Source organism: Delphinus delphis, chromosome 9, assembly GCF_949987515.2.
Source record: "Delphinus delphis chromosome 9, mDelDel1.2, whole genome shotgun sequence".
Taxonomy (NCBI): Eukaryota; Metazoa; Chordata; class Mammalia; order Artiodactyla; family Delphinidae; genus Delphinus; species Delphinus delphis.
In genome coordinates this window covers 85,121,676-85,149,203 of record NC_082691.1, presented here as the reverse complement: position 1 = coordinate 85,149,203, position 27,528 = coordinate 85,121,676, and the positions used below count along the sequence as shown (strand labels likewise).

The 27,528-nt window shown below is 40.0% G+C and overlaps 1 protein-coding gene across 5 annotated transcripts; it reads right to left on the bottom strand.

Moving 5' to 3' along the window:
• Positions 1-1,075: 1,075 nt before the first annotated feature.
• On the bottom strand, positions 1,076-27,528 carry SSMEM1 (serine rich single-pass membrane protein 1). 5 transcript variants are annotated; one of them, XR_009520558.1, is made up of 4 exons: positions 27,469-27,528; positions 20,045-20,099; positions 3,327-3,487; positions 1,076-1,417 (listed from the first exon to the last, which is right to left on the bottom strand). XR_009520558.1 is itself a non-coding variant. In XM_060019998.1 (3 exons), exons 1-3 carry the CDS (start codon positions 24,766-24,768, stop codon positions 18,001-18,003), a joined length of 708 nt encoding a protein of 235 aa, XP_059875981.1. In that variant the 5' UTR covers positions 24,769-24,869; the 3' UTR covers positions 17,999-18,000. The 5 variants fall into 5 exon arrangements, 1 of the variants encoding a protein (XP_059875981.1); XR_009520557.1 differs by having other exon boundaries at positions 3,327-3,431; XR_009520559.1 differs by lacking the exon at positions 3,327-3,487.

Genomic DNA, 27,528 nt, shown 5'->3' with positions numbered 1-27,528 from the left:
TACCAAGGGCAAATCATGCATTTATGATTTAGAACATAAAGTGCCACTAACTCTGACCAGTGACAGAAGCCAGATTAATAGACCTAGAGGTTAAAGTCTTTCCTGGGTCTCTGACAGAAAAAGGGCACAGCATTTATAGTAATTACTCAGGCATCCTGTCTATCACATTCCATTAGTTGCCTCATTTGTTTATTTTTATAATGTTTACCCTGAAACACTGCAATCACTTAGTCCATATCTGCTGTATCTCCCTGTAGATGTGACCTGTTCCAGTCCTCACACTATATTAAAACAAAACAGAAGGCCTTTTTTTTTTTTTTTTGCGATACCCGGGCCTCTCACTGTTGTGGCCTCTCCCGTTGCGGAGCACAGGCTCCGGACGCGCAGGCTCAGCGGCCATGGCTCACGGGCCCAGCCGCTCCGCGGCACGTGGGATCTTCCCGGACCAGGGCACGAACCCGTGTCCCCTGCATCGGCAGGCGGACTCTCAACCACTGCACCACCAGGGAAGCCCACAGAAGGCCTTTTAATATTCAATTTTGAACTGTTTCTAAAGTGATCCATCTGCATTTGTACCAAATTGATGTCCCTGTTTCTGTGCTTTTTCCCAAAATGAAAATGTCTTTCTAATTATGACAATGAAATTGCTTGTTACAGAAAGTTTGGATTAAAAGGAAGTGTTTTATTTAATCACCAATAATTCCTCCACCCAAAGAAAACCATTTGGAGTATATCTTTCCAAACTTCTTTCAATGTTTTAGAGCTTTTTCTTAAACAAAGATTAGACCATAACATATATTCTGATTTTTAAACAAAGGTTTTTTTAAACAAAGGCAACCTTTCCTTGTCTATAAACATACATCTACATTGATCTGACTTTGCTCTTCATTGCAAAAGGAGAAGATACACCATTCTATTTTTAGGATTCATATTTTATTATATTTTAGTCTTCACACACAATATATTCAGCCTAGCAAGTATCAACCAACAGACACAAGGAAATTTTCATCTGTCCTCTTGTAACCGAAAGTGGGGTCCAGCTGCTCGCTGCTCAAAAGCCAATAAAGAGGCCAGGTTTATGGAAAGGAAAGTTTGCTTTATTTTGGATGCCTACAACTGTTGGGGGAGTGAGGGAAGGGCAGACATCTGTCCAAAGGCCTACTCCGACAATCAGGGGGCAAGAGATTTTATAGGCAGAGAGAGGGGGCTGCATGCAGAAACAGCACAGTCAGCTCTGACCGTCATCTTGAAATTGGTCATGAGGTGGTCCGACCAGCATCATCTTGATTGTTTCAAGTATAGTTGGTCTTCAGTTCCAGGGTCTGTTTGTTCCCATTTCCTTGAGGCCAATTCTTGGAATCGTGGCAGCTTATGTCATGGCTACAGCCTGGTCATCACGTAGTTTAACTTCTTCCACCTGGCGGGGGTTTCAGTATCTATAAGACAGCTCACAGGATAGGGCTCAGGATATTATCTATAGCCCTTGAGAAAGAACTAAAGGTCCTTGACTATGCTTAATGACTAAACTACTATTATTTGGTCTCCTTTGAGTATTTTCCTTTGTTTCTGCATGTTCTCACTTCTCTGATTAAACTTATTTTTTGGCTAAAGTTTTTCCACAGACAAAAGGCAGGCAGAGGACCTGGGGGACAAAGACCAAAGGGTCCTGCTCCATTTCACTCAGTGTCAAATTCTTTATCTGCACAGGCTCTAAATCCCTGGGTTAGAATTTTCAAGTACCTACTTTACGGGTGTTTCTGGTTTTTTCATTCTCTTGGGTGTTGGGGAGAAGAAAGAAACCAAGAGGCAGAGACCATAATTCATCCTCATGTCCCCAGCACCTATCAAGTAGACAGTAGTCATATGAATTGAAATTAACATACTTCTGGAGAGGGCCTGTGCACAGAGACAAAGACCCAACACAGCCAAAAATAAATAAATAAAATAATTTTTTAGAAAAAAGAAAGAAAGAAATTAAGGTACTTGCAGAATCAGTAAAAGCTTCTTGGAAAAGACGGGCAGATAGGATTTGCTGAGGAGAGTATGGATTTCTGGTGGTTTGGAAACATGAGAAAGGTAGAGAACTGGGGGAAAATGGTACACGATAGAGTTGGGAGGAAATTTGCCCCACTTGGGCAGACCTGACCCTGGGCATGGTGGAGAAGGTAGAATATGAAAAGAAGATACGAGAAGGTGATAGAGAGCCTCACAGTTCAAGCAGAAGACTTTACACCTGATGAAAGGAGCAAATGTAGAGCCTCAGAAGGTTTCTGAGCTGGTAAGTGACTGCAGTCTTGAGAATGATGAATCATGCACAACCGATGCTTTAAGCAGGAAGCCAAGCAAGGAGCTTCCTGGAGAAATCCAGATTTTTAAACGACGCATCTGGGCTGGGTGGTGGCTGGGAATGCATGAGAAGGGCTCCAAGAGGCATTTCAGTGGAAGAATCAGAGTCCCTGGTGAGTGACTGGTGCCTGACTGGGCATAGGAGAAGTCAGGAAAAGGGTATATACCAGTAGGTTGGAAAGGAGGGGCAGATAGCCACCTCCACAGCAGCCTCTGAGCATTTCCTCACCCAATTGTCACAGTGTGTGAAGTTCCACTGTAGGAATTTGTTTTATCTCCCTTACAATATGCTTTCAAAGAGGAATTTTTGCTGAGAGTTACTACCCAACGAGTTGAGTTCACTGTAAGTGTTAGGGACATGACAGCTCTCTTCTCTTCCTGAAAAAGATAGTGGGGATGAGCCTAGAGCCACATTGGGGATCCAACTGAAGCTCAGACCCCTTGCTCCTGAACCTTGGGCATTCCAAAAAGGAGTGAGGACTCAAGGATGATGCCTGAGATGAACAAAATGAACATTTCCTGGAATGGATGAAATCAGTAATTTTTTTTAATGAATAGAAGAAGTTGGAGGAGGAGAAAGCACAAGCCTTAGTAGGAAGCTGTAGGGAAAACTCCAGAAATCACTGTTGTTTCTCTCTGCTACTGACAATATAAACAGATGCTTATCAGAAGAGAGTATCATCCTTTCTACCGCCTCATCATTCTGAAAGCTGGATAAAATAAGTTTTTTTAGATAGCTATATCGAGATATACATGACATACAATAAACTGCATATACTTAAAATATGCCATTTGAAAAGCTTTGACATATGTATATACCCATGAAACCATCACCACAATCCACATCATGAACCTATCCATCAACCGCAATAAAATCTGTTTTTGAGACTCACTGAGAAATCTCCAGATGGAAAGAAACCACTGAAGACCCCTTGCTTTGCAGATGAGGAAATGAGGCCCCAAAAGGGGAAGTGACTTACACAAATCCCCAGGAGTGATCAGGGGTAGAGCAGGCATCCTCAGACCCTGGGTCACTGCTCCAACACTCTTGGCTGTCCAGTCATCCAAGGTATTTCCACTCAGTTCTAGGAAAAGACCATTTTAGACCAAACACCTCTTTATCAACCTATCCCTGGGGAATCTGTAATTCAGAAAGAGAAAGATGATAGCTGTCTTTAGAAAAGTGTTCTTGGGACTTCCCTGGTGGCGCAGTGGTTAAGAATCCGCCTGCCAATGCAGGGGACACAGGTTCAAGCCCTGGTCTGGGAAGATCCTACATGCTGAGGAGCAACTAAGCCCATGCATCACAGCTACTGAGCCTGTGCTCTAGAGCCCACGAGCCACAGCTACTGAGGCCGTGTGCCACAACTACTAAGCCCATGTGCCACAACTACTGAAGCCCACGCACCTAGAGCCCATGGTCCATGACAAGAGAAGCCACTGCAATGAGAAGGCCACGCACGGCAACAAAGAGTAGCCCCTGCTTGCTGCAACTAAAGAAAGCCCACCCACAGCAATGTAGACCCAACACAGCCATAAATAAATAAATAAATAAATAATTTTTTTAATGATGTATAAGAATACTAAGAATATGTAAAGACATGGAAAGATGTTTACAGAATATTAAGGTGGTTTTTTTTAGAATCCACTTACAAAACAAAACATGCATTCAAAATAATGACTATATAGGAAGGAAATACACCAAGAATTTAAACAAGTGATTTGGCTATACACTTCTGTGTGGTTAACAGTAACTTTAATTTTCTTCAATTTGCTTATAATTTACATAAAAATAAAGAAAGAAAAGACCAAACCTCCCTCTAAGGTGGGATGGGAAACCACAGGTCCTGGCATCTTTCCTTATACCTTGGTCCCAACTGGGTTTGGCATCCTTCCTGATGCTGTGCTTTGTAGCCTTGGCTTTCCTTTTGGTCTGTGAGTTCCTGATTTGGGTTCACCTTAATACTTCATTTTCCCACCTACCCATACCTTGGGGCTCCTCAAAGCTCACGACCCTGGTGGTTCTCTGCTGCCCTCACCTGCCACCAGCAATCACCATGTTAATCCAGTGGGACCCAGTTTACACTGGGCCCTGGCCTTCTTCCAAAGACAGCCTCTGTGCTTACTTAGGTCTAAAAGTCCATTACACAAATTCTTGTTTCTATCAAGTCAGTTGGGAAGAACAAATAGAATTCATAGATCATTTGCTGTTTGCAACACCAAGCTCAAGAAACCTCCAGTACAATAACTATTTGTCCTTCCTCAGCTGGAAGATAACCACCCAACACCATATTGTGAAGATCTGTCTTCTCATCCTTCTCTGTCTGCATCAGGTTCCCATTTATGATCACCCCAGCTCAGGTTCCATGAATGGATCCCTCATTTATGGAATACCTACTATGTGACAGGCACTGTTAAGTTGTAGGACTCCAAAGATGAATAAGATTTTATCAGTCAAGAGTTCAATGTCTAGACTAGCACTGTCCAACAGAACTTTCTGCAGTGATGGAAATGTTCTATATCTGCACTGTTTCAAGAATGTAGCCACCAGCCACATGCGGCTATTGACCACTTGAAATATGACTAGTGTGACTGGGGAATTGAATTTTTTTAATTAATTTTAACTCAAATTTAAAAACTGAAGCAGTGTAAAATATTCTTCCTTTAAAAACAATGTAATATTTTGGTAGGACATTTTAACTGTTGAAATTTAGCATCCAAATTGAGATATACTGCAAGTATAAAAATACACACCAGATTTCAAAGACTTAGTATGAAAATTAGAATGTAAAACATGTCATTAATAATTTTTATATTCATTACACGTCAAAATGATAGTATTTTAGATATATTGGGTTAATAAATTATATTATTAAAATTAATTGCACCTGTTTCCTTTTACTTTTTTAAATGTAGTTATTAGATAATTTAAAATGACACATGTGGCTTGCATTAAATTTCTATTGGATAGCACTGATCTAGAGATAAAAAAAGTGATATCTAAATAAATAGTCTTCAACTAAAATACATTATACATTCCTGGAAATGTATACAAAAGTCTAATGCATAAAAGTTAAACAATAGATTTACCTGATATAACAGGGTAGGGTAGTTAATTCTTAAGAGCTAAAATATATTATAAAATTCCTAATTTCAATATGCATTAAATAATAGTCCTTTATTCCAATTGCAAAAATAATTCATGTTGCTCATTAAGAACTGACATATTACAGAAATAACTCAGAAAGTTAAGGTATTCCTAGAGATAATTAACAGTTTGAGCTATATAAAAACATACTGTTATTACTGGTTACTTTTGTAAGTGTGAGATGATACTATATTTGGGCGAGAGCTAAATTATATTCCATGATATGGATATATTATAATTTATTTAACCAATCCCTTGTATATGACATCCAATTTTTCACTATTTCAAAGCATATTATAAGGAACACTCTTATACTGCCTTTGTATACTTTTTACATATTTTTCTGCTTCTAAAATAATATTCTCATAGTAAAAACATTCAAATATTGCTGAAAATTATAGCAAAAATATGACTACCTCTCATGTTGCCCCCTGCCCTGTCCCAATCTGTATCTCTGATGATTATTACCAGTTGGGTATATACATCTTATCAGAAATTTTTTTTCTGTGTATATATTAATCAGCTTATTTTTTTCTTTTCCAAAATTTTAGACAGACTATACATACTGTCGAACTTACTTTTTAACTTAAACATATATTTAGTAAGCAACAAGGATATACTGTATAGCACAGGCAATTATACCCATTATGTTGTAATAACTTATAATGGAGTATAATCTGCAAAAATACTGAATCACTATGCTGTACATATGAAACAAACACAATATTGTAAATCAACTATACTTCAATTAAAAAATGAGAAAAAAACACATAAATTTGCACACACACAAAGGTGAAATCATTATTTTTCTCAACTCATAAGGAATATCAAGGGTTGAAACCTCAGAGCGCAGGCTTGGCCTTCATAAGTCCCTGGGCTTAGTGTCCAATCTAGCCTCAGACACAGGTTCTAAAGGTTTCACTAAAACAAATACTTGCTACATTTACTTTTCCACACTTATTTCTATCATATGTGGAGAAGACCAGGCTCAGGGGAGATGCCATATATGCTCAAACAAAAGATGCAGTGTTGTGGGCTATTTCCCCTGAGAAAATCCAAATCCAAAAAGATGTGTTTTTAATTTTTTGGCTAAGCTCTCATCTATATTCTCTTGATGAAATTGTCAAACGATGGTAACAGGTATGTAATTTTTAAAGCTGTAGAATTTAGTGGTTGCTTCATTTGTATATAAAGTTTACAGAATCAAAAATTTTAAAAAGATGACACTGACATTACTTGCAATTAGAAATTTCCTTTCAAGATCTTCATCAAGATTTTTTTTTAAATGTCAAGAAACTTTTTTTCGAAGAATAAAAAACCTCCTGATTTGCTAAAAAAAATTATTACTTGGGCAAAGGGGGCCAAAAGGTAAAAAGAAAAAAACTATAGTTGATGTAAAAGAGACAGAAATTTTGAATCATATTCAAAATTTAAATTTAATAAATTAAGTAAGTAAAAGAGTGGATTGCTGGGGCAGAGGGTAACTCTTATGTTTAACTTTTTTAGCATCTGCTAAATTGTTTTCCCAAGTGAGTGCCAAACGTTTTTATAGGCGTTTTGGAAAACACAGAAGTGAAGATAACCCCTCATTCCAAAGAGCTTACAATTTACAGTAGATGGAGAGATGCAATTAACACGTATACATTAAAAGTATAATTATAATATAGCTTATAATTCAGAGCCAAACCATGCAACTCTAAATTAAAAGTGCATCTACACACAGTCATACATTTTTAGAGCTGGAAAGGAAAGGAAATATATATACATTCTATATATATATATATAATTTGGACACCTTTCCGTGTCAGTACATATACTTAGGTTACCAATAAATGCTCATTGATAAGAAACTCATTCAACAAATTATGATAGAGCTATACAATGGAATACTATGCAACCATTAAAAAGATATGATATAGGTCTTTATGAACTTACATTGAATGATGTCAAAGTATATTTATAAGCAAAAAAGGCAAGTTGTTGAATAGTGTATATTAATTTTTTTTTTTTTGGCCGCACCGCATGGCATGTGGGATCTTAGTTCCCTGACCAGGGATCAAACCCTCGCCCCCTGCATTGGAAACCTAGAGTCTTAACCAATGGACCAGCAGGGAAGTCCCAATGTTCCCCTTATCTTTGGTTGGTGTGGATTTGTTCTGTTTAACCAGTTGACAATTAGAAGACACTAGGATTTTTCTAATTTTTCATCATTTGAAACAATATAAATACTAGGTAAATCTTTGTGTATATCCATGATGATCTCCTTAGAATAAATTCCTAGAAGTAGAATAGTAGGTGAGAGGTTCATATCTGTAAGTTTTTAGATTTGAATTGCTAAATCCTTCTCTTGAAGGCTCTAACAGTGTACACTCTTCCACTAGTGCCCAGGCTTCTGGATTTTATTTGTACTGTGCTTGGAAAAGTCTTCCCTACTTGAGATTAGGATACTTTCTACTAGTGCACTTTTCTAGTACTTTTATGGTTTCCTTGTTTTATCTTTCAATTTTGTTCCATCTGGAATTAATTTTTATATAAGGAATTAGTTCACATCACCTTTCAGATATATTCTTCAGGAATATATTTTCCAGCATTTTATATGTGTTCTTTAATTTTGATCTTTTTTTTCTACAAATGAGCAGAGTCAACAGGCTTAAGTCCAAATATGTAACTGATGCTAAAATGCACCCCTTCCAGCATGTCTAATGATTTCCAGCTTTGTCTCAAGTGAACTAAATCTATAAAATCTATTCTTCTTATCACTAACATCGACACATTCATTTTTCCATGTATAAATGTCAAGGACTAACTATTCAAATAGATGTACAAACACCAGTGAACAAAGATATTGATGCCATTGAAACTAAACAATACAGTCATCTGAAATGCTCATTCATGAGCTCAAGTACAAAAATCCAAGTTCTGGGGTTTAGGAGTGTCAATGCATAATGTCCAAAAATCCAGTTTTTGAACATCAAACCTAAGAGAGGAAAGATTGGGGGTTCATGATAGCAAGATATGATGGGCTACAACAGGGGTCTCAACTGTGGGAACCAACTTTCCTGGGAGATCCACAGAAAATGTTAGAGGGGTGATCTTTGAGATTGGTCTTAAAATTGAGGAGTAGTTCAACATTTGAAGAGTCCAACATTTGAAGATTTGGTGACTGGTGTTTCAGGCAGAGGAATCAAGTGTGGGAAGGTGGCAAGGCTTGGAAGGGGCTTCTTAAAGTCCTGATACCATCTTTCTCCACCCCTCCCAACTTCCCCTCTTCAAAAGGAGGGAAGGATATGACGCCAGACCTACTGATTGATTATTTGACCTCATTCGCAATAAATGTATCACTCCAACCCTGCATATACATTTTATACCTTCTTATCTTATCTTTAATTGTGTAATAAAAGGCTTTTCCCTCTTTAAAGGAACTTCAGACAAAAGCAAAGAAGGTCAGGAGATTTTACAGATGACAGCCAAATGACCTAATTTAGTCCTTTGTTGGTGTGGTGGCCTGGGGTACCAGGTAGCCTTGGCTTCTCACCCCTAGAATGCCTGTCTTCACCTGCAGAAGGTGATATTCTCCTTTTTGTCAAGGCCTGGACCCTGCCCTCACACAGGCCACCTTCTTCCCCATCTTTCCAGCTACACTCCCAGCCTCTTTCCCTTCCTCAGTCCAAGCTCCCTACCTCCCACCTAGTCCCAATACACCCAAATCACTATAATACTTTTTAAAGTTTTTTTTTCAATATTTAAGAACTTAATCCTACTTCCTCTATTCCCTGAGTCCCAAGACTCTGCACATTTAAAATTAATTAAAAGATTTTAATACTGGAATTCCCAGCTTAGCAGCCATCAGTGTATATATCCTTGAACCTCCCACTTAACACAGATGATTTTCTGAAAAGCATGCTGTGTGTTGTATTCTTTTTTTTTTTTTTTTTTTTGTGGTACACGGGCCTCTCACTGTTGTGGCCTCTCCCGTTGCGGAGCACAGGCTTGGGACACGCAGGCTCAGCGGCCATGGCTCACGGGCCCAGCCGCTTCGCGGCATGTGGGATCTTCCCGGACTGGGGCACGAACCTGTGTCACCTGCATCAGCAGGCGGACTCTCAACCACTGCGCCACCAGGGAAGCCCTGTGTGTTGTATTCTTTAGGCAGTGCTGGAGCTGTCACAGACCAGCTCACCAGAGCCACTATGCTCATTTCTTCCCAACTCAACGTTCAGTGGTGTCACTTTGTTAATGTGAAATAAGCAACAGTGGGAGTATTTATATCACAGAAATCAGCAAGTGCTACAAAATCAGGGCTTTTAACAATCAGAGCCAATTGTTAAACATTTACCAGCACACCACTGTTTTAAGGATTCTTTTGGTTTCCAGTAATAGAAATTCACTTGAGTTAGCATAAGCAAAAAGGGGAACTTACTATAAGAGCCAACGAGTGAAGTGTCATGATGCCTATGAGAGGGTAAACAGATTGGCCTTAGGAATTAACTGGAACCAGGGACTTGAAAACCATCAGAACTTTCCATTGCATCTCTCTGCCCTTCTTTGCTTCATTCTTTTGTTCTTGTTACAACTTGCTTTCCCTGGTTTCCAAATCTATATGAAGGGAAACGTGAAAACCTACTCTGCTCTAAGTCCAGTCACCTCAGGAGACTGATCTCTTTCCTGGTCCCAATTCCAAATTCTCATGAAGGAACTTTGATTGGAAGAAAGTCCTACTGAAATCAATGACTGGACAGGGTGAAGGGATGGAAACAGGCAGGATCACACTGTAACAACATGCATGAGAATCAGGGAAAAAAAGAGGCTCCTAGAAAAGAAAAGAGATGAGGCAGTCAACCTAAAAAGTCCACAACATTTATAAAGACCTTTTCTCAGCTATTAACAGCTCTCAGCATCACCACCACAGGCTCCATCAAAGGAGTACATGTACTTACTTAGTATTTATTTAATGTCTGAGCACCTTATAATAGGCAAAAGGAGCTGCTCTAGAAATTATAGAGGATAAAAGATGATTAAGACTCCATAACGGCTGCAAGTAAAAGAAAAGCCAACTTAAAATGATTAATAAGGGAAATTTTCTTGCCTAACAAAAAGTCCAAAAGTAGGATGATTCCAGAATTTCTTAATTTAGCAGCTCAGGACCGAGACTTTTCCATATTTTCACTTTGATATGTTTAGACTAATGTTCTATGGACACAGGTACCTGTCACAGTTGAAGTCATCAACATCACCCGCCAAATGAAAAGGGACAGTGCAGGTCTTTTTTAAGACTGAAGAGACTTTTCTCAGAATGACCCCACCAGCAAACTTCCCTTTCCAGAATTAGATCACATGCCCATGCATGAACCACTCACTGACAAGGGGAATGGCACCACCCTGGTTGCCTTAGACCGACTGGGACCTAATTCCTATAAGGGAAGGAGAACAGTGGAACAAAATGGGGAGCTGGAACAGAAGGAAAACAATTGATGGAGGCTACCACAGACGCTTGCTGCATCTGAAGGGGTGCAATCAAAGAAAAGAGACAAAAAGACTCTGGCCCTAAGTTGCATTTCTCCAAGCGCTTTTGTCTCATTCAACTCTCTGACCTGCCACGTCACTTTTACTAACCCTGGCTGCAGACCCTTCCACTGGGACCTGGTTTTTATCTCCCTGCTTCCCTCTTTTGGTTTACACTAATTAGTAGCAGAGTTGGCTCCCTGCCTGATGTTCTCACTGCTAAAGCAAGATTTTGAACACATGAAACTTCATAGTGACAGAGAGCCCTAATAAACAAAGACAATTATAGACTACAGGCCCCTGTAATCAGGCAGCTTGAGGGCCTGCCTGTGAAAGAGGCCAAGCTCAGAAGATAAAAGATAAGAACTAGAAAACAGTACTGTCTGGGATTATAACATTTTTGTTTTTGTTTTTAAGTATTTCATGCACTTCCTTTTGTTCACTGAGTGGAGATCTGCAGTGAGAAATGTTATGCAAAAAAGGACAAGTATAATTTTTTTTTTGGAATACGTCTTTTTTTTGCCAGCTTCTCTGGGCCTCTCTAATAACTTCCAGTCTCATACAAAAAAGTTCGGTTTTCTATTTCCATCTGTAGCTTTGTGAAATTTAAAGTGCAACTCTTCTTTACAGTAAAAAGTGCCTATAAATGTACACTTCAGTTGGTATTAGATACTAAAAAAAAGAGGAGGGACATTTTCTCCCTTTTGTCTCCTTCACTACCCCTGCATGTTTGTGCCTGATTTGTATTTCCTCTTACCCTCCAATGCACCTCTGTGGCCATATGTTCCTGACAGATAGAGAATATCCAGGTGGCCTGGTACTTGGAAACTTGTCAGATGTTATTCAAAGCAATAAAGAACACATCATACAAGTCTTTGGTATATTGTTACAGGGAAACCCTGTTTAGAATTCACTAATTGGGAATTTGTGATAATTTGAGGAAGGGCTGGCTGAAGTTAACCTTTGTACTATCTATGGAAAAAAAAAAAAGAATTCACTGCAGTTCTGAATAGTGTAAACAAGATTGGAAAGGGAATAATTATCTACTTAAAAGAACCAGTTGTTTTGAAAAGCTTTAGAAGTATCCTTTTACATACAAACAGGGTAATTATGATTTAAACAAAGGCTGGCCTGTTTCTAAGGCTTCTTTGAAATGTCAATTACAAATTATTCTTGTTTTTTCACCAAGGCAAAACCCACCCCTGTGTACCAGGCAACAGTTGGTTAGCTTGCTTTCACTTACTCTATTTGAAAATAATAAATCTAAAGTTCTTTTAAAGTTGTATAATTTAATTCAAGCTTTTCACAAATCTAGACAGTTGGTCCATCCTTTAGTCTCTGAGTGACGATTTACTAATTACTAGCATACAACAATCACGAATGCAGAGTGACACCTGCCTTCACTAACGTGGTGGAATAGCTGGCGAATACAGAAAATTGACAAAGAAAACTCCTCCAGAGCGGTGGCTCCTATTTTCTATCCTACCTAGTAAGAAACACATTTTGCATTGATTGCAACTCAGTACACACACACTAAAACAAAAACAATACTTACCTTTATTATGTGCGACACTGTTATTTTCTATTCATTTGTTACTAAATGCTAGTCACTACCCACTAAATTGATTGCACAGTCTATTAATGGGTCACTGTTTTGAAAACACTACCCTGGAATCTGTTGGGAGATAGTATTCTTTTGTGAGAGAAAGGGATGGTGGTGGTGTCACCAGCAAAGCCCATTAAAAATTCCCAGGAAATAAAAATAGAATCTGGGTAATAAAGTCTAACCTTTTTTTTTCTTTTCCTTTGTGCTTTGTGCTTCGCCTAGTTTCAGTTGCTCATGGCGTACTGCGCGCAGAGGCCTCGCACGCGGCACTGCAGCCCAGAGCTGCTAGTGCAAAATGGCCGCTTGGACACCTCAGCTCGGTGGGCCGTGGGCAGAAGCTCTGCGCACGACACTGCAATTCAAGATGGCGGCGGCAGCAGGCTGTGTGCAGAGGCACTGCGCCCAGCACTGCAATCTGGAGCCTTGAGCAGAGCAGCTGTGCCCGCCCCGCAAGATCTCTGCCTCCCTCCCTGCTGACAAGATCCCTACACAGCAGCCCTGCCCAGAGCCTGTTGGGAAGAGTGTGGACTCTAGAGCGAGAGGTCACACCTCCCCATTCTTTGATCAAAGAATAAAACTTTCCTTTCCTTTTGAACCAAACTCAGTCTCATTCTGTTGGCTCCAATGACACCAGGCAGGAGGACCCTTTTGGGGGCCCTAGGCAGGAGGGTCAGTAACAGTGGAAGGAGCTGTAGCTATGTGGTTTTCTTGATGGTGTCCTCCCCCAATTCTCTCAAAACTTTGGCCATCAACCTCACTGCTCTAGTCACTACTGCCTCCTATTCCTCAACATTCAGTACAAAGCTCATTCTTACCTTCACCAACCCTTTCAGCTAAGTTTCCATTTCCCTTCTTTTTTCAAAAGCCCACCCTGAGTTTCTGCCTGATCTACTGATAGTTGTCCAGCCTTACTCACTGCAAATGAGGTAAGATGATGCTAAGGCCTCTCCACTGAACAGTGTCAGCCCTCCCCTGTTTTACTTAACTGCTCCCATCTCTGCTCAGCTTCTGACCCTTGGCTCCATTCTCCATGAACAGTCCTTCTCTAGCCTCTGGACTCGGTTTGGTATTTGGGGTCTGGTCTCTCAAGTTCTTATCTAATCACTGTTCATTAAGAACATGGATAATGTGTTATCATCACGGTAAAAACAAAATCTTTGTGATCAGACAAAACCCAAGACCCAACTCCCCAACTCACCAGCTCTATGACCTTGGGTATATCATTTAATTTCCCTGAGCCTCGGTTTCATCATCCATAAAATTGGATGCAAGCTTGTGAAGGGTAAATTAATCCTTATAAAATGCTTACTTTGGTGTCTGGCATATAGCAAGCACTCTCTAAATGTCACCTATTATCAGTATTATTATTGTTGCTGTTATTGCTACTGGCTTGCCTCTCCTTCCACCAAAACCACACCACCCAATCTTGGAGGGCAGAGGTTCAGAGTTTGAGACTATCTACCATGTAGCTATAGTTTCCAGTTCCCCTATTCCCCAACCCCTCTCCAAACACCTATGTGTATACTCTCATTTTTTGCCACATCCATCTCAGTTAAAACCTTCCCTGGGCTTCCCTGGTGGTGCAGTGGTTAAGAATCCACCTGCCAACGCAGGGGACACAGGTTCGAGCCCTGGTCAAGGAAGCTCCCACATGCCGCAGAGCAACTAAGCCCGTGTGCCACAACTACTGAGCCTGCGCTCTAGAGCCCATGAGCCACAACTACTGAGGCCCGTGCACCTAGAGCCCATGCTCTGCAACGAGAAGCCACTGCAATGCGACACCCGCGCACCGCAACACAGAGTAGCCCCCAGTCGCCGCAACTAGACAAAGCCCGTGTAGCAATGAAGACCCAACGCAACCAAAAATAAATAAATAAATTTTAAAGAGAAAAGAATACATTGTTTTTAAAAAAAAAAAACTTCCCTGCATCCCGTAGTTCCCACCCTCACAGTTCCTGACAAGAGTTGTGAGGCTTGATGTAGGTGGACATTGCTACACAGGTCAGTTCTGACCATTTAGTTGCATGGATGGACCACAGATAGGAAGCAAGCCCAAGAATTCCATGCCTCCCCACAAGCAAGCTACCCAAACAGGTTACAACCTTCTACCATAAAAACCACAGGTGCCCAAGTTTTTCCCATTTAGCAAGGACAGACTGAAGAAGGGACTGTTATGAAGCCCAGGGGCCCCACCTTGACAGCTCACACAGGCTCTGAATACAATGAACACCAAGCCACAACTGATGTTTGCAGCCCTAGTTTCACGAACTATCTTCCACTTCACGTGTTCTGTACCTTGCTCATTAATTCAGTTCCAATGAGCCTGGCCATGCTTTTGCTCCTCATCTTACAATGCCCTTGCCTTATTCCTCTGATTCAGTGTATTTCTTTCTTTGGCTTTGGCTGTCCTCCCAGCTGTGTTTGGTCTGTTTTTCGATTAACGTACTTACAAATTACCCTAATTAATCCCTTCATATTTATAGCCCCTGGTTTAACTCATCCATGATTCCTTCTTCCAGTGGACAGCTATCTCCCACCCCCCAACTCTGACCTGTGCTAGCCCCATAGATGAGACCATGAAAAGTAGTAGTCTTTGACATACATGACTTTTCGGATAATAGTTCATTGCTTATATTTTAGATCCACAAGCAACACATTTGGGGCATGGACCCATCGTACTCTGTTATCTAGAATACAGTCATTGTCCTCTTCCTGATGAGATTATATCAGCTTGGATATCACTTATGGCTGTGTGGGAGGTGGCAACTGACTTACCTTGAAATCAGGATTTTTCCATCTTCAGAGAATAATGGCTAAGATCACAGTAATTAAGAGCCCAAACTCTGAAGTCAGATGACTTGGGTCTAAATCCTGCCCCTGCAACTTACTACTATATTTTGAGTTTGTGTTTTTGGCTTTTGGTATTTGGATTTTGTTTTGGTGCTATTTAAATAAACAAGATAACAAGCATCTTGATCATATAAAGTTAGAAAATATCAGAATCATTCACTAAATTTTAGATATTGGCCCCTGCCCTGCTTTCTCTGCCTCTGCTTTCCTCAGCTCCTCCCTTTTGCATTCATGAATCCCTCTGCATATTGATTCAACTGCATTATTTATCTGCCATGTTTTCTGGCCCTGTGCTGGGTCACAGAGATACAGATAAGTCATGGACTCTATCTTTAAGGGTGGAGACATATATATATATATATACAAACAAATACATGCATTAAAATGTTAAGGGTGCTGAGATAGAGAACTTTTCAAGGTACATTGGAGCATAAGGGAGGGCACAGTGAGTTCTGCCTGAGGGGACAAAGTGGAGGAGGGTAAAATCAAGAAGTAAAGGAAGTCTTTGTGGAAAAGGTTGATGCTTGAAGTCGAAACCTGAAGTTGTCCTCTTTTCACTTGCAGCCTCAGACCTGTTCCAATCCTGAGGAAATCTGAATAAGACAGTCTCCACAAATAAGCTGAGAAATGTCACCCCATGTCCTGGATTCTAGCGGCCTAGTTCCAATGGCTGGGACTTCCACATTGCCTCCCGGGTCTCTTTGTTGCCGTTAGTTAAGGAACTTGAAATTATCAGGAGTAACTCCCAAGCCCACAGTCATAGTTCTGTTGTATTTCTCCCAATACCCCATAAAAGGCTCAGTTCTTAGTATTAAGCTGCAGTCTTTATCAATGTAGTATCCAAATTCGTCCCTAACACTTAAACCCTTCTTTGAACTCCAGCACAGAGCCCCTGCTGCTTATCTTGTCCTTGTCAGCCCTCTTCTCTGGGATCTGGGCCTTGTTTGATATCCCACTTGGGGTTCTGCCATCCTCCAGAATAGCCACCCATCTACTAGGCCTGCTTGAATTCCCCACCACTGGGGTCCCTGCCTAACTGGAAAACTCAGCCCCAACTATGTCTGGATTGCGGCTAACTTTCAATAAAGATTCTTTCTTTGACAAATTTGAGTTAGGCTCTTCTGAGCCCTCTTCTCATCCAGATCTCAACCTTGGCGCCCATCCTGTCTTTGGCTGCCCAGTCCAGTTTTAGCAAGAATTCTGCTAAGTAAGTTTAGTGACAGTCCCCCACCCTTGATATCTGAGCACCCTTGACATCTGATCAAGTTCCTCATCCTCTACCTTTGCTGTATAAGTCCTTGGTCTGCCTTTAGCAAGAATCATGCCAGGTCAATTTAGTAGAAATCCCCCTACGCTTGATGGCTCCTCTTAGTAATTTTCCATCCACTGACACCCTTACCCTGCTCCTTGGTTATAAATCCCCACTTGAACTTGCTGTATTTGGAGTTGAGCTTGACTTCTCTCCCCAGTTGCAATAGACTGGACCCCTATTACAAATAGTCTTGAATAAAGTCTTCCTTATCATTTTAACACATGTCAGAATAATTTTTTCTTTAATACTTGTCATGCCCTTTGGACAATAACCACGGACAGCCCATGGCCCAGCTGTCCTTCTGGTCTACTCTAGGAATCCAGTCTCATTCCAGCTCCTCCTCACCAGCCCCAAGCTGACACATGTGCATCAATACAGCTTAGGTAGGGAATTCCCTGGCGGTCCAGTGGTTAGGACTCCACACTCTCACTGCCGAGGGCCTGGGTTCAATCCCTGATGGGGGAACTAAGATCCCACAACCTCGCAGCCAAAAAAAAAAAAAAAAATACAGCTCAGGTAGAGCCACCTGTAAATATGGATCTGGAGAATATGAGCCAATTCTATTCCAACCAACATTACCTAATTCATTCAGTCAATCAGATAATCAAAACATATGAATAAATTTAAATAGTTTCTAAACATAAATATATTTTCAAAGAGGTTCCTTATTTGTATTACAGATATAAACAAAATACATACACTCAAGGCATAAAGTATCTGTCTTGTGCTCTTCTGAATAAAAAAAATCACAGTGGATACAGATCTTTGATGCTCCAATGGTGCCATAAACAAATTCACTGGTCTGTTTTTGGACAAAGAATTATCTGAAAAAATTTTTTTTTTTTTTTGCGGTACGCGGGCCTCTCACTGCCGCAGCCTCTCCCGCCGCAGAGCACAGGCTCCGGACGCGCAGGCCCAGCAGCCATGGCTCACAGGCCCAGCCGCTCCGCGGCATGTGGGATCCTCCCGGACCGGGGCACGAACCCGTGTCCCCTGCATCGGCAGGCGGACTCTCAACCACTGTGCCACCTGGGAAGCCCTATCTGAAATTTTATCTCTTGCATTCCAAGAATGTTTTTGTTGTTAGTAGAGAGACTTTATTGTAAAAGCCTCCTCACCTAGAGCTTTGGTCATTTTTTGTGTTTTATTCATCTCTTTCATTTGGCTTCAAGTAAGGTAAGGACTAGATAAAATTCAAAATTTACTGAATTTTATGTTAATACCAGGTCCAGAATTTCATTCTTGAATATCTCCCTGCATTGGGGTTGTTACCGAAGCGTTTTGAAGGAAATGGCGGGTCAGCCATTCATTGGTTCTCATGGCTTTGCAGTGGAGGCAGGGCCTTTCCCTGATTTGGCAACCTCCCATATTCCTTTGCCTCTGAGCTATTTTTCTCTTCTTAATACTGGCTGGTGATTGGTGGTGTTCACTTTCACTCTCCTTCCAAGAGGAGGCTCCCGAGTTAGATACTTCACTCTCACACTCAGTAGTATCACTGTCAGGTTGTGTCTGATTCACCCGGCTGAATTCAGAATGGTGCCTCGCTCGTCTTTGTTCAAGATATGCATTGACCAAAGCCACTTCTGAGTCAGTTACAAGAGGAAGTTGGTTCTGTTTTGGTTTTGTCATCATTTGCAAAGAATCCCTGGCACCATCTTTGTTTTGCCGCTTATAGGAAGTATCTTTGCTTGCTAACAACAATGAAACAAATCAACAAGTTAGGCACATTGCTGGTTACTATAATCTCATCTTACCTAAAAAGGAAGCCTATCGCGTGGGCTCACTCTTTGCTGCCATTTGCCAAGCCACCACTTTTCCCCACTCATTTGCAAGTGTTGGCAGCTGACTTCATTTTCCAGTACCATACCAAAACTCCTAAAAACCAAAAGGGTCAGATAGATGCTTGACATATTACTTTTGAAGTTTCATGGACCCTTGATATAATATCAAGGGAAAGGTCTCCAAACTTTTCCAGAGAAGGACCTTTTTACCTTTGCCTTGATGGCTTAAAGATGCAAGCGTGTATATGAATGTGATTTGGGTAGCAGAAAACTAAAAAGGATCTTCTCTTTATACACTCGTGTGCTGGAGTTGGCTCACACCAGCCAGTTCACAAGAACTGATAAACTTTCAGGAATTTTGCAAGATGGCTGTTAAACATAGTTATTGGTAAAAATTAAATTGTATAAACTTATCACTAAATCAATTTGTTACAAATAAATGTAATAAATACTCAAAACTCATCACTTCCTAAATTATTTTACTAGATTTTATTGTGAGGTTTGCTCTTGAAGCTACTATGTATGTCTGTTGTCTCTGGATATCAGAAATACTATGCAATGATGTGCTACTGTGCATCTCTTCCTAACTCCTATGTTCAGTGACATCATGTTGGTAACCTGAAATTAGTTTTGGTGGGAATAAAAATCAACAAGCACTAAGAATCAGGTCTTCACTTATGGTTTTCTTGATTGTCTAGACTTAAAGTAATGGAGAACATGTTACTGACATAGATTACATTTAAAGGTGTCATGCCTATAGCCGCTATATTGTGAATAGCACCCAAAAATGAGGAAATATTCTTCCAGAGTATTCTAAAACTATTATCCAGCTCAACAAAGATGTCATATACATCATTAACAACCAAGTTCAGTTCCAACATACATCTTTCTGTTTCTTTCATCTTACTCCTTAACTTAAAGGAAAGTATCAATAACATGCATATTAGAACTACACTCGTTCATCTATTGCAGCTATAGGTTGGCTAAGGCTATAATCAAAAAAGTATTTTGTGAGAATCAGTGGCCTATATGGAATTTACCATAAAGTGTATTATATGTTTTATTATTTGTAAATTGTCTGATATACATCCTTTATGTTAGCAAAATCTTTTAAATGATATATTTGGAGAGCCAGTTGTTAGACATTTATCAGCACACCACTATTTATAGGTTATTGAAAAAGATGTCATATATAGCTCATAGTTCTGTGGTAACACTAGCAATAAATGTGTGTGAAAGGCAAGCTGTGTGACGGGAGAATGCTGAGGAATGAAAAGATAGCTTGAACTCTACCTACCAGTAATTTATAGCCTCTAGCAGCTTTGCTGAAGTAGCTAAGCAGTCCTTCTGCACCAAAGCAAGGTGTTCATCCAGTGGGCCACCACAGGTCTGGGGAGGCTCTATAACACTCTTGGCTATTTACCTCTGTTGTTTGCTTTCCACACACAACACATATTTCTCTCATCATAGTCCAATATCAAATATGCACTGGCTCTCACCTTTACTTAGCGAACTGCTTGTCCCATTGTCTTCATTCTTTTTCTTCTCAGACATCTGTTTCAGAAATATCGATTAGTAATAGTGATCTCAGTTGGTTGTTTTTCCCTCGTATTTACTTGTTAAGAAACACTATTGCCTTGGGCCCTTTGACAATGTCTAATTTTAAACAGTGCAGTTCAATAAATACTTACTGAGTTCCTATTATTGTGATCCTACTTCTGCTGCCCATTAAGAAGACCATGCTTTGATAGCAGGATCTACCAAAATGTTTTGAACCCAGCAAAATGGAACAAAGATGGAGAGAAAATAATACTGATGAGAAGCTATTAGTTACAAAGTTTTCTTATACTCACTGATTTTATAGAGAAATATCGTTTAAATGTCATTTAAAAACAGATATGATAGTACTAGGATTAGTTTTAAATTACTTTTTTTAAAATTTTTGGCCATAATGTACAGCTTGTGGGATCTTAATTCCCCAACCAGGGATCAAACCCACGCCCCCTGCAGTGGAAGCACGGAGTCTTAACCACTGGACCGCCAGGGAAGTCCCAGTTTTAAATTACTTTTTAAAGGACATTTTATCAGGTCATGTTATGATAATTCTTTAAGATCTTTATATGAATTCATAGACTTATATCTCCTAAATCCTTCCGAAACTTTCCTCCACAATGCAACCATAATATATTACCTGTGAATATGGCAACTAGAAGAAATTGATTTCTTTGAATAGTTCTAATTCTGCCCCAATATTCCATAAATATATTTGTCCCATTTTTCACGTGTCCCACTTTTTGATGCTGAAAATGGTTTTGCTAAAAGATATGCATACAAAGCAACTCTTTCAAAATATATCAAGTATGTTAGAAATACTCATAACACTTTTGGCACATAATAATTCTGGGAATCTATCACTGGGAAATAAACTCTAAAAGAGAGAAAGTTTTACGTACAGAAATATTTATCCCAATGTAATTAGGGTAATATAAATACAAAATTCAAAAGTCGGCTCAGACTTCCCAGGTGGCGCAGTGGTTAAGAATCCGCCTGCCAATGCAGGGGACAAGGGTTCGATCCCTGGTCTGGGAAGATCCCACATGCTGTGGAGCAACAAAGCCTACGTGCCACAACTACTGAGCCTGCGCCCTAGAGCCCCCAAGCCACAACTACTGAGCCCACGCGCCACAACTACTGAAGCTTTCATGCCTAGAGCCTGTGCTCCACAACAAGAGAAGTCACTGCAATGAGAAGCCCACGCACCGCAACAAAGAGTAGCCCCCACTCACCGCAACTAGAGAAAGCCTACACGCAGCAACGAAGACACAATGCATCCAAAAATAAATAGATTTTTTAAAAAGGAGGCAATAGTTAAATAAATTATGATGTAATCATACAATGTATAGTTGTAAAAATTATAATAAAAGTATGTTCTAACATGAGGAAATAAATGTTATAATATTAAGTTAAAAATCAAGATGCAAATTTATATATGCCGTATGATCACAAGTTAGCTAAAAATATGAAAAGAAAAAAGATTAAGGGATGTACGCAAGTGTTAGCAATAGTGGCTTTGAGTGTTAAAACTGATTTTTTTTCCTTCTAATTCTTCAAATTGTCTACAATTAGGGAAAAAATGAATTTATGTAGAAAGTCATACTGCCTCTGGGTTGAAAAGTACCACACTTGATTATTCATAACTGCAATCTAAGATCTTTGGTCCACTCCTTTCTTAATACCTGATCTCCACAATGGTAGGCAAGTTTCTCTAACGAGGTACCTCTTTGCTTTCTGGGTTACTGAAATCATTCTCTGAAAGCTTTCAGTGAAATCCTCTTTTAAGATACCTGTTTTTTAAAAATGTTTTTGGGTGGCCTTATTTTAAATTTAAAATGTATAGAAATGATTATTAAAATATTAGAAGTTTATGAACCTTAAAAAGTTAACAGTAGTTGATTATTTCTATATAATCTGGAGTGGTTTTTATTTCATTTTTTCTACTTTCCTATAATGTCCACATTTTCTATAATGGGTACTTTTGTAATTCAGGGGGGAAAGTGTTTTAAAACACTTATTAGGTTTATATCTTTTTCATGGAAAGCTTCCATATTTGACTTGATGTCAAATCAAAATGTAATTACAAAATCAAAAGAAAGATTTTACATCAAGCTAAGTGGAATCATATGAACTGTGGTTACCAAAAGCATTTTATTAAGTGTCTTTGTGTGTGACTCAGCTGAGTGAAAACAGCAGAAGTGCCTGCCCTGAAGTGTAGGGTAGGACAGTGGTGAGATCTGGGCTACGGCTCTGCCTTTCTTCCACTGTGACTTTACCAAGCCACGTAACACCTCCTAAGCTCAGTTTCCACATATGCAAAAAGAAGAGCCTGGACTGGTTTTGTTTGGAAAAATTCCAGCACTAGCTGTCTGAATAAACACTAAAAATATATATAAACTAAATATAGTATATATAATCTCTGAGAGCAAAAGGGTACATGCATCTTAGATAGTGGCAAATCCAGAGGAAATCAGTGTGCTTCATGTTTGAGGGTAATTACCACCACATTTCCATCACGCTTTTACCATTACTTCAAGGTTTGTAAATAAATGTTCATAATTTAGCAGAGAAAATGAAGTTCAAAGTGAAGGAAAAATTCCATCCTTTTTGACTAGCTCTCATGTGGTTCTCAGATTTCAAATCTGGGACCCTTTAGAAGAAGCAGTTGAGTGGATTATAGTTGCCATAAGGGTACAAAGTGAAAGACAAAACCTCTAAGATAATTAAGGTTTTAATCAGCACTGAATAGATATAATTCAACATTTCAACTATGCTATGAAACAAACAAATGATATGGCAGGAAACCTGGGTCTATTCTCCTCTCTGTCATAACCACTCATGTGTCATTGGACAAGTCACTTAATTTCTTTGGGCTTTATCAATAAAAATACAAAGGATAGATACTGATATCTTACTTGCCTACAAGCAGGAGGCTGGACCATAAGCTCTCTTGAGGTCCTTGAAGCTCAGGGCTCTGTGACTCCAAAAGCTGATGCAAGCAAGGGAGCAGAGAAAGAACTTAGACCTCTCAAGGGGGTCTTCATGATGAAATTGCCAAGAATCAATTTCAACTTTTTGTTAATTTTCTAAAGTAGCTTTTCTTGCCAGGCTAGGCAAATTCAATGTACTTAGCTAGGGAGTCTAAGACATGTATAAGCTATCACTATTCTAAATATTCTTTTGGCAAAGTATCTATCTTAAGCATTTAGACTTTAGATGAAACTTCTTTTTAGGGGGAGGAGGTGATGAGGGGAAGAGACTTTGATTATTACAATGGAATCCAGCTGGCATAGACATAACAAGCCTCCTCCTCTCCATCTAGAGCTGATAACAGCATTCAGCCTAGCTGACCATTGCCAGCCTAGTGCTCTGGCTATAATGCTAAATGGCGGTGGTTTTATTTTTTGAGTTTTTTTTTGCGGTACGCGGTCCTCTCACTGTTGCAGCCTCTTCCGTTGCGGAGCACAGGTTCAGGACGTGCAGGCTCAGTGGCCATGGCTCACGGGCCCAGCCGCTCTGCAGCATGTGGGATCTTCCCTTACCAGGGCATGAACCCGTGTCCCCTGCATCGGCAGGCGGACTCTCAACCACTGCGCCACCAGGGAAACCCAGTGGTGGTTTTATTAATCATCAGCCTGGTATTAATGGTCAGCAAGGATTCCACATCAGCAATTTATAAGACCTCAGTTACTCATAATATGTGGGAGCATCACAGCCCTGATTAAGTGGGCTATCTCACTCCTTAGGATGGCATTTTTTCCCCTGGTAGGTGGTCTAGAGTGGTGACTTTAGCTCTGTTTAGTTTAGTTCTGTATCTTTTTCTATGTGGAGAATGTAATGCCTCATTCTAAAAACCCAAAATCCTACAACATGTATCCTATATTATATATGACAACTTCTGTATCTTTGATTAGAATTACACAGCTACAAAAGGAATTTGGAGGTCATTAACCAGTAGGGAAGTTTATCCCAGTATTACTTAGCATTTGGACAAACTGAGAACAACCTAAATATCTCAAAATTGCAGATTTGTTATGGTGCAACCATGACAAAATTATGTAGACGTTAAGAGTGCTGCTATGTAAATATAATTTGAGGAATGATTACAATATAATATTAAGTTTAAAAAAGCAGGTTATAAAAATATATAAAATATAATGCCAACCATCTAAGATCAAAGACAGACAGATGAAGAGAGATATACTGTGATGCAGAAAAAGAAAAAAACTAGAAGAACATACTCCAAAATGTTAACAGTGGTTATCTCTAGGAAATAGGATTACAGTAGTTTAAATTTTCTTCTTCATCCTTTTCTATATTCTTGGGTTCTCTAGAATGATACTGCATTATTTTTAAAACTAGAAGACAAACTTTTAAAAAGTAGTTTCACCAATGTAAAATAAATTTATTTTATGGAAAATCCCCTAGTATACAGTAAATATATTATTTAAAATGAAAAAGGATATCCTACCCAGAAAGAAGCCCGAGAGAAGAACCAATATAATGGTTGGGAGAAGACCAATAAAATGACAAAATACCAAAGCAGGAAGTTCCCTATTGTCTCACAAGAGTCACCCTTCTGGCATTCATAATCTTGATTTGGAATGGCAAAACTTGTAGGTATGGGGGGAGGATCCACCTCCCAAAATAAAGAAAAAAGGTCTCCCATGATGGCTTCTTGAACATATTCCCCTCAAAGGGATGAAGAAGACTGGGAAGTACTTCACTCCATGTGTACGACAACTTCCTTGGCAACCTATTATGACATATTCTTCAGTAACTATGACAGGAACTGACAAACATTTCTTGGATTACTAAGTTTTTGGAAGATCTGTCTAAATCACTTCTATGAAAGTTTAAGGTATATGCCCCATATCTTAATATGGTGCATTCTGCCATAATCTTTTTTTTTTTTGTCCTGAAACTTGTATATACAGTATTTTCTTTAAATACAGTATTTTAATGTCTTTTTTTTTTTTTTTTTTTTTGGCTGTACCACATGGCATGCAGAACTTGCCTGACCAGGGATCGAACCCATGCCCCCTGCATTGGAAGCGCAGACCACCAGGGACCACCAGGGAAGTACTTTAATGTCTTTAAAATCTAAGTCTCTGAGGTGTCCATTCATTTTTTTCAGTCTCTTTGATATATATCATATCATTGTAAATTAACATACAGAGTTCTAATGTATTATTGACTGAATTGTGTTCCCCAAAATGCCTATGTTGAAGCCCCAAGCCCCAATTTGGCTATAACTGGAGACAGGGACTTTAAAGAGGTAATTAAGGTTAAATGAAGTCATAAGGATGGGGACCTAATCCAAAATGACTCTTGTTCTTATGAGAAAAGGAAGAGACATAAGGGATGTGCAAGCACAGGAAAAAAAGGCCATGTGAGGACACAGAGAAAGGGACCATCTGCAAGCCAAAGGACACAAGGCTCAGGAGAAACCAATCCTGCTGGCACCTTGATCTCAGATTTTCAACCTCTACAACTGTGAAAAAATTTCTGTGGTTTAAGCCACGCAGTCTGTGGTATTTTGCTATGGCAACACTAGCAAACTAATACATAATGCCAACAATACATCTAATTTAGGTAGTAGTCGTGTTCCTTTTTAAGCCTTGAATAAATGCACAGTAATTCATAGATTACATTAAGAGGGAAAACATAGATGTACCTGTTGTGAATTACATCAAACATGCAGAATTTCTTCTTATGAAAGAGACATGGGTTGGGGAGGAAACTCGTATTCTAACTTTGACTGTACATTTGCACAATTTTCAAGTTAGTTCATCTCTATATCTAAAACTAGAGCAAAACACCATTGCTGCTAAGGCAATCTAAAAAATATAAAAACTCCACTCCAAAAAAATTGGTTACATCTTTAAGAGCACAGCATACCTGCAGATTTTCATTAACATGCAATACCACAAGGAAACTTCATTTTCTTCTATTGGAACTTAGGAGCATTTTAGGAAAAAATTTTGGTCACTGGGACGTACAAGATGTAACAATCCGTTAGCTTATTATGACACGGCATGATGTTTTTATTAGAGGCACACTTTGCATCCCCACGAGCAAGTGTCCAGACCCTGCGCACGCATCCTGGACCATGCCGGTCTGCTTTAGGCCCTCATCGCCTCCTCCAGGAAGCTCGCGGGGATCCAGGGCTGAGCCCGCCGCGACTCCTCGGGACTCACTGCGCCCCACTTCACCTGCCTTTCTACAGAACCTACCGGCCTCCCCCGGGTTAAGCTCCTCCAAGTGGTAACCAGGGAAGATTTTATTTTCACATCCTCGCGCGGCTCAGCGGCACATTGTGGGCGTTTGTATTTGTTAGATAAAAGCAAACTGTAAGACAGGAATAAAGACGCAGACCAACTGAAGAACGGACTTGAGGATATGGGGAGGGGGAAGGGTGAGCTGTGACAGGAGAGTCATGGACATATACACACTAACAAACGTAGTAAGGTAGATAGCTAGTGGGAAGCAGCCGCATGGCACAGGGATATCGGCTCGGTGCTTTGTGACAGCCTGGAGGGGTGGGATAGGGAGGGTGGGAGGGAGGGAGACGCAAGAGGGAAGACATATGGGAACATATGTATAACTGATTCACTTCGTTATAAAGCAGAAACTAACACACCATTGTAAAGCAATTATACCCCAATAAAGATGTTAAAAAAAAAAAAAAAGCAAACTGAACTCCCTGATGAACCTTTTCCTCAGGATTAGAAATTCTTCCAAAGAATATGCAGGAAAAGTAAAGAGTGGGTTTTTTTAGAAAAAAAACCCTCAAAACCACTAACAACTTTAACAAAACAATTTGGTTTTTCTTCTTACTGCTGCACCCTCGTTACACGGATATTTTAGAATTTACATCGGGTCAGAACACTTAATTTTTTTTTTTTTTTTAAACACAGAGGTATGAGAAATGCTTTGTCATTGCTGATGGTGACTGGACCCATCATCAAGTACTCTGTATCCTACACTTGGCCACTCTGCTTAATAAAATCTGCTTTAAAATGTGTCCATAGGGCTTCCCTGGTGGCGCAGTGGTTGAGAGCCCGCCTGCCGTTGCAGGGGACACGGGTTTGTGCCCTGCTCCGGGAAGATCCCACATGCCGTGGAGTGGCTGGGCCCGTGAGCCATGGCCGCTGAGCCTGCGCGTCCGGAGCCTGTACTCCGCAACGGGAGAGGCCACAACAGTGAGAGGCCCGCGTACCGAAAACAAAAAAAAATGTGTCCATAAGCGCCCTAAGGAAGCTAAAGTTATATTAATATATAGAAATTCAGCTTCTTATAGTTATTACTTTTTACTGCGGGCTCAGAACCTGGTCTGAATTTTTCCGGCTGAGCTTTCTCCCCTCACCTGAGTTGGCGCCACAAATCCAACGGCTGTTTCCCTGGTAACGCTCCTAGCCCCTGTCCC

Excerpts from the sequence above, each read along its gene's own strand:
- SSMEM1 (XM_060019998.1), bottom strand. The coding sequence starts at position 24,768 with ATGGGAGACCTTTTTTCTTTATTTTGGGAGGTGGATCCTCCCCCCATA. Across the intron at positions 20,100-24,570 it reads TCTCTCGGGCTTCTTTCTGG|ATGTCTGAGAAGAAAAAGAA; the intron begins GTAGGATATCCT and ends TTTCTGAAACAG. Across the intron at positions 18,456-20,044 it reads AAGCAGTTCGCTAAGTAAAG|CAAGCAAAGATACTTCCTAT; the intron begins GTGAGAGCCAGT and ends CATTGTTGTTAG.